The sequence below is a fragment of the Schistocerca cancellata genome, chromosome 1, assembly GCF_023864275.1.
Source record: "Schistocerca cancellata isolate TAMUIC-IGC-003103 chromosome 1, iqSchCanc2.1, whole genome shotgun sequence".
Taxonomy (NCBI): Eukaryota; Metazoa; Arthropoda; class Insecta; order Orthoptera; family Acrididae; genus Schistocerca; species Schistocerca cancellata.
Window position 1 is genome coordinate 867,856,268 of NC_064626.1, and position 7,960 is coordinate 867,864,227.

At 37.1% G+C, this 7,960-nt stretch overlaps 1 protein-coding gene across 1 annotated transcript; it reads right to left on the reverse strand.

The window, feature by feature from the left end:
- Positions 1 to 3,033: 3,033 nt before the first annotated feature.
- On the reverse strand, positions 3,034 to 5,598 carry LOC126162538 (BLOC-1-related complex subunit 7). Its single transcript, XM_049919117.1, has 3 exons — positions 5,389 to 5,598; positions 5,254 to 5,316; positions 3,034 to 4,029 (listed from the first exon to the last, which is right to left on the reverse strand). The coding sequence occupies exons 1-3, from the start codon at positions 5,524 to 5,526 to the stop codon at positions 3,913 to 3,915; spliced, it is 318 nt and encodes a 105-aa protein (XP_049775074.1). The 5' UTR covers positions 5,527 to 5,598; the 3' UTR covers positions 3,034 to 3,912.
- Between the last annotated feature and the right edge of the window lie 2,362 nt (positions 5,599 to 7,960).

The following is a 7,960-nucleotide window of genomic DNA, read 5'->3' on the forward strand; positions in this document are numbered from 1 at the left end:
AGAAATTTAACTACTACATTTATGGTCAACGTATCAGTGTTTTCAGTGGTCACGAAGAACTCGATTTTCTCCTAACTTGTTAATTGCTCTACTCATGATTAGTTAGATGGTGTTCATTTTTACAGGAATATGGTTTTGAAATTGTGCATAAGAAGGGCAGTGAAACTACTGTTGCAGATACAATTTCCAAGTTGCACCAAATGTTACCTATGTTCACGGAACTAGTTGAGCAGTTGACTGATCATAAATCATTGTTATTGTCGTTATTGCCTTGAAGTGTGCAGAAATATGCAGGCTTTGCAGGATGCAGATCATAAGGTGTAGCAGATCTTGCTACAACAACCATCTGACAGACTTGCAAAATCTTACAAGTTGAACAATAATGTACTGTTCCATCGGAATAAACATATGAGTCCAAACAGTGGTGTGTATGCATCCCAAATGTCTAACAAGACTACCTGACCTGGCACACGCATATTGTGTGGGGCATTTTTGGATGGAGACGTGCAAACGAAAGATTGCACTTAACCATTATCTCCCTAACCTTAACAGGCACAAGCATAATCTATTATCCACTTGTCTCTTATGTCAGAAGGTGACTCCTATAAGCCTATCTAGCAAAGTACCATTGCACCTAAGCCTCAACACTGAACCAGGAGAAACATCATCCACTGACACGGCCAGTCCATTACCACAAGCTAGAGAAGGTGTTAAATACCTTGTGGCAATCCATGATTTACTGTCGAAACATGTTCCATGATTTACCATTGAAACATGTCAGACCATATGTCACAAAATCCATAGGTGCAGTACCTACAAGTGAAAACATTGAAAGATGATTCTTTGCCTCAGTTTGGAAAACTAAATGTAATACTATCTGACACGGCCTCAAATTTTACTAAAAAAAAAAAAAAAAAAAACTTGGCAAACCCTCTTGGAAGATCATTACATAAAACATTCTAATCTCACATTTTCATCTGGAAATAAATCTAACCGAAAAGATACTCAAGAGTTTAAACGGTTTACCTGAATGTGCACACTTAACCATCAAGCCATAAGGGTAAAATTTGTTATGCCTTTTTAGTAGATTGTCAACAACTTGCCGCGCATCTCCATGAGACATACACCTAATGAGATAAAGCTAGGAACGGAGGAGAGAAACGAGGAGGTGGATCGACTTCCTCATACACCTAGGAACAACATCACTGGGGAGGAGAAATCTTGCCAAGCACTTGTGTCACTAAATACTAATGCTACATTAAGAAAAAATGCATATGACAAGTAGTGAGGCTACAAGCGGACATTTCTGTAGGCAAGACGATTTTGTTAAAAATCTATCCCAAGCTATCTCAAACGAAAGATCAGAAAGGGGCATATAATTTGTCTTGTAATTTAATGCTTTAAAAAGTTTTAATGAACATGTAAAGAATTATTTCAGAAATGGGAGTGTAAATGCAGTCTATGTATCAAAGTGTGAACAAATGTGTCACTAATGTTGTCTGTCTAAAGAATTTTCATTATTTATATTGTCTCTCTATGTGTTATGTATATGACTATGATTACTTAATGATTATTCCTAAAGATTGGATGATTAACATGTAAGGAAATGTGCTGTACATTAAGTCGGTCCTAGTTACATTAAAAATATCCAAAAGATTTATCCTTTTATGAATTTTATGTTGTAAAGATCCGTATAATATTTTGTAACAAAACATCAATCCTCTTGGGATGTCAAATAACTGTGAAACTGATTCTGGGTAAAGGGTACAAGCCAATTTGCACCACGTATTACGACTGGAGTGCGACAAAAGAACTCAATGCTAAGTACTATGAAAAATTTCTTAAAGAACTAAAATCTTTCTGCAAGCAGCAGATTTTCTTGTATATATAAAAGACAGTGCATAAAGTGTGCACAGTGTAGATCCTCAGTTTAAGTTGCACACCTCGCGAAACAGATTTTTAGTTACGATTTACACCAACATCGTGTAGGTTTAAGTGACTGACCTATTTTCTTATTGGTGTTTCTCACCATCTTTAATATCTGTACGTGTATTGTCACGGTACAAAAGCAAAAGTGAGCCACAAGTTATTTGGCAAGTGTTATGTATGAACCAAGGAAGCATGGCATCCTAACCTTTTCTGTATTCATGTTTCTATTGTTTAATCCATTAGGGCAGAATATAAGTGCCACTAATATATATTCAAAAATTGGAAACAAAGTAACTAAGAAACATTACCAACAGAGGAAACACTAACTGTATTTTTGCCTGGTTTAACAGTTTCTAAGACGATTATGACGTATGATTATGTGCACATAGTTCATTTTATTTATTGTACTCTTAGAAACCTGCTTATGCGGGAGCAAAATTGGCTTTATTTTCAAGCCAAGTGCAGTTTATAACTTAGTAATCACCCATTTTTGCTGGTTTTATCATAAAGCTGATTTCCCAACAAGATTAGATTACAATAGTTTCACTTCTTGTTTCATAGATCCATAGGAAGGAGATCCTCAGGCTGTAGAACACATCACAGAAGAAAAAATGTGTGTTGATCCATGTGGGTATGGGATAAGTCAAGTAATCTACACTACTACATAAAACCAAGTCACTAACATTGTTACCAAAGTTCTCAAAGTGTTTTTGACCAATTTACTTCAAATTTTTCCATGATGTTCTAATAAACGTGGACACAAATTTTCTAACTGGGGACATTTACAAAGCTCACAGTGCAGATGGAAAAACTAACTCTTCAATTTAATCTTACAGTACAAAGTCCCCCCCCCCCCCCCCTCAAATCTGACAAAGTGGATAACTCTAGAAAAGAAGAAAGAACTCTGCTTAATTCAGATTACCAGATACAGTGAAGCACTGAAATTCAATGATCAGTAATTCAAACTGTTACTAAAAAGCGAAAAATCCAATATGTACATTAAAACACTAGAAAAATAAAGTAATGTCAATTGGGAATCATGTTCAATAAGGAAAAAAAATAATGTTAGGGGACAATAACAGCTATGGCAAAAATGATGGAACATTTACTTTATTGGCCACCAAGTTTAATAACAATACCTTGTTCATTTAGGAATATTTGGTGTTTATCTTTCTCATTTATAATGACACAGATTCATTCTAAAGCTAATTACTATAAAAAAGGAATCCAAGTTCTTTCCATTATTATATAGTTTATACAATTTACAGGCTATGCCAGTTGACATTCTAAAGCTATTTACAAACTTTTTCAATGCACCTAGTTTTCTCAGCAGCAATTTACATTTACTAAATGCATGAACAAATATAATTACTTCAACATTTGTGATTATGCCTATTAATAAGGTTTCAAATCAAGTATCTGAATATTTACTTACATTACATATCTGAGTACAATGTGCACACAATATAGCTCTAATGAGCAGTAGCCACAAGGTTTCAATAAACCTAACTACATTGATAATAGTAAAAGTTATCAACACATGCTCAATACATAAAACTATACAACCTATGATGAATTTCCATATATGTATTAGATGATTATATGCTTAAGTATCTTAACATTAATCCACAAACTTTAAGTTACACTCTCACATGAACTACATTTTCAAATTACTTGTCACTTGTTTCAGAGGCTAAGAAAGTACATGGGGCATTTGTGTGTTATCCCAAGATAACAGTAAATCTCAAAATGTTGTGCATTGGGTCACATCTCAAAAACTAGTCCTACAGAGAATCAAAGACATTTTAAAACAGGTAGATGTGCAAACACAACTAAACTGTTTGTTTAGATTTTCCTTGCAGAGACTAGTTGTGAACTAATGTCACAGCAGTTCTGCATCAGAGAAATAGTTTGTAATTTTGGTCGACAATACAACCTTAACTTGAAGTAACTGAGTCACAGCCTTCAATTGGAAACTGTATGTCATCGCTGCATAGCTCTTACTTGTTCTTTGACCTCTTCCACCAGCATAGCACTCTTCATTAATGACTCTTGCTGGTACCCAAGATGTGCTGCTATCAGCTGCAGTTTTCGCAGATTCTGTAAGTAAATTAATGCCATTACCATCAATGCAAATGACAGTATTGTGTTGCAGTGGCTGAATGTGAATGGGGTTCTCTCAGTTATCTGCTAAGTAATCACTAAGAGGTTGGGAAGTTTAATAAAAGCAGGAACATGCATTTCTGTTTAACTGAACTATAATGTCAAGGGACAAAACTTGTATTTTAAGCAGCTATGAACAAAATGCAGGAAAAAAGAAATATTAGGTATTTATAGCCTGTCTGCTATTAGATATGGATGACAATCTGTAATTGGGGAAGGTGACCAGCAGCATCCCTCACTATCCCAGCATTTGTATTGTGTGTTCTAGTGAAGCCACAGGAAAGCTACAGCTCATATGTTCATAAACGATAATCATAACTAACGTTATGAAACATGTCAACTGAATAAATATTTCACACAAAAAATATTTACTGGTAACACTTTCTATTAAGAAATTCCTTTATCACACAGGAAGAGTTGTTTAAGAGAAACGTCTTTAATCCACATTTGAAAACATTTCTGCTATGTATCAGACAAATGTAGACAGTTTTGTTGTCTGAATTGACTCAATGGTGATCAGGACCCCAGTTCTACCAGATCTGTTGTCACTGTCCTTACCAGTGCACCATAGCAGGCAAAATATATGAAAAAGTATTTCCGAATCAGGAATTACGAGGGGTTTTGTTATACATTGAGATCCCTAAGGGTCTGTCAATTTTATTGTCACAGTGCGTGTACATACACTGGCAGCATATTGTTTGCTTGCCATCCTTATATTTACTGGAACTTTTGTTATACAAACTGTACCAAAAACTGACACTTACAATACCTTCAATTTTTGGGGCGCAAAACTTTTTTTACACTACGAGAGCAAGTGACATAAGCAGTACTATCCTTATGTTGGTTCTGGCGAACTGCTTGCCTATTTATCTGAAAGTTAATCTCTGATGGTAGGTTCCTATAGTTTATAAACGAAAGAACTTTTCTCGAAACTTGTGTTTTCCATTTTTACGAAATATTCAAACTGAATAATAAATACGGAAGCTGCGTTCAAATAACTAAGTTGCATAATAGTCGAGTTTTCTTGCTTTTGTATAATGACAATGAATCAAAATATTTGCAGAAACAGTTTAATCCCAGATATAACACCAACCAACCCCCCCCCCCCCCCCCCCCACCGTCCACTAATCTAATAGAAAGCTCTGCTGATGCTGTTCTTACCGCCTCAGAATTATCAATCGAATGTTCTTGCAGCGCAAAATTTCTTGCCGCGTGCATTAACACCTGAAACACAGTAAATAGTTAACAACGTTTTACCAGTCGCACACCAAAATATTATCCCGTTAGAGAGCACACCTCATTTGACTTCGAACCCCTCTGGATTTGTCTAGCCACCGAACCAATATTGCTCACATTCACACCGACTCTCTCCGCTAAACGCATCTTCGAATCCAGAAACAAGCTTCTCGCGCTAGTGCTCGATGCAGATGCCATGGTCTTATTTATACGTGACGACACACAACAGGGTGTTCAAACAGCTGATTATTGTGTGTACTGTGAGACAACAGCTGACTGTCGCCCCCGATGCACAGCAGCAGATAGTAGACAGACCAGTGAATAAATCCGTATGATTATGATGTTACTGTAGAGCTAAACATCTAAATTTAAATCCATACCCCGCAAACCACTGTGAAATGTAAGGTAGAAAATGTTTTCCACAGTACCATAGGTTTTCTTTCCGTTCCATTCGCCAATAAAGCGCGGGAAATATAACTACATGAATGCTTGTGTACGCTCTGTAATTAGTCTGATCTTGTCTTTGTGTGATCCTTGCGGGAGTGTTGGCGTGGGTGGCTGTATTATAATCTAGTATTATTTGCTGATTTTTGAAATTTAATTAACTACGGCTTTTAGGATAGATAAGGCCTACTTTCAACTGTTTCCCGTTCCGATTTTTCAGCATTTTCGTAACAATGCTTCGTGCTGTACTTATTTTTATACGTCCAGTATAGCCTGTTCGTCCTATTTAGAGGATCCCACACACGTGAAGAATACTCTAGGACTGGTCACATGATGTCAGCAATCTCCTTTGCAAATTTTTAAAAGTAATCAAGCAATGAACAACAGTTTGCTGTTTTCTTTACTGCAATTGAATATATGTAATTATTATATTTCATATACGGACAAATGATGTTATACCCATTTGTATGAGTTGAATGATTCCAACTGCAACTCACTGATATTGTAGTCGTCGGGTATTAGCTACGATTCTGCGTTTTGTAAGTGCACAATTTTGCATTTCTGTACATTCGAAGCAGTTTTTCAAGCTATGACGATACTTGTGTAGCTTTTTTCAGATATTTCTCATGATAGATAACTGCATTATCAGTAAAATGTCTGAGACCACTATTGAAACTGCCTTCCAGGACATTAGTGTACAAAATAAATTTCCCTGGGGCAAGGCTGAAATTACTTTCACTTCTGTTAAAGATTCTGAGTTCAACATTCTGGTTCCTGTCTACCACTAAGTCCTTAAACCAGTCACGAGTTTTGTTTTATATCACATTTGATCTTACTTTTGTTAGAAAATGTTTCTGTCTACCGAGTCAAATGCTTTTCAAGATCCGTATTGTGATTTCCACCTGTACTTGCGACTATTGTTTACGACTGCTATTGCCAATAAATAAATGGGTCAAAACAGAACAAATACCGAACATTTAAGTTTCAATCTTTTCTTGTATATTAAAGTCACGTGGCATTTCCCATTTGATGTTGGCGACATGTGCAGTACACCATGCTCAGATTTTCCTACTGTGTTATCCAGTATAGTTGACACCACCTACGTGATGCTGGTTTGGGGCTAGAGCCTATTTTGTAACCACAGAGTGAGCTATGGTCCTATTATACTGCTGTGATGGAGCCCCACATTCGCGCAACGCGTAGCTGCGATCCGTCACATGTTCGATCGATCGCTTCGTACGTCGTACGAGTGTGAGGGTGATCGGACGCAGATCGCTTGGAAATCTCATGCAATACGGCTTCTTGTCTGCAACTCGTTTGTTTACAGATGACGTTATCAGTCGCATGGCACTGAAGGGCTATGAGAGTCCTTGACACTTCACCATCATGTGACTAGAGGTAGCCATTCAGCGCGTTCACATGGGGCTTCCATAACCGGATTTCGTAAACCGATTTTCCAACACCACTTCTGGGTGGTCATGTAAACACTTCAAAATCAATTCTGGAAATCCATTTCTGGTTGCCAGTTTTCCAGTTCGGCAATCGACTTTCGCTCCCATGTAAGTCTAACCAGTTTTGAAACGTGCTTGAGCTGTCGGGTTTCGTATTGTCTTTAAAAATTTTCGGCTAATATGGAAAATGTAGCTTTTTCTACAGGAAAGATAAATATAAATATTAAACTGAAGCTATTTACACCTCGTCTAATTGAAGAGAAATAGCCATTAAGCTGACTAAATCATAAACTGTAATAGCTATTTTCCTGGCGCCATATTTAACTGGGCTAGCAAATACGTTTCGGACCTTAACATGTAAACACGACAGTGAAAAACCGTTTCCGAAATTCGGTTTTCGTCTTTCGGAAGATGTGTCACGTGTAAACGTAGGGATTGTAGCAGTCTAATTAACCCTAGGAGCACCAAGTTATTTTAAGGTCCCTCCACAAAAACGAGCTACCTGTGTACATCCCATCTTCCCAGACAAATCATTGCCTGTGAACAGGAGATTTGCACAAACCTGGAAGTTTGATTTGGACGTGTGAGCAAAATCGGTCAAATCTGTGGACACCAAGCACACCTGCATAGACAAATCGAAGTGTGTGAACAGATCACCGCAGATCTGGTACACTAAATGTGTTTGAGCGAGCTGTTTGATCAGCCTAATGTTCCTCATCATTGTGCGCACAGTAAAT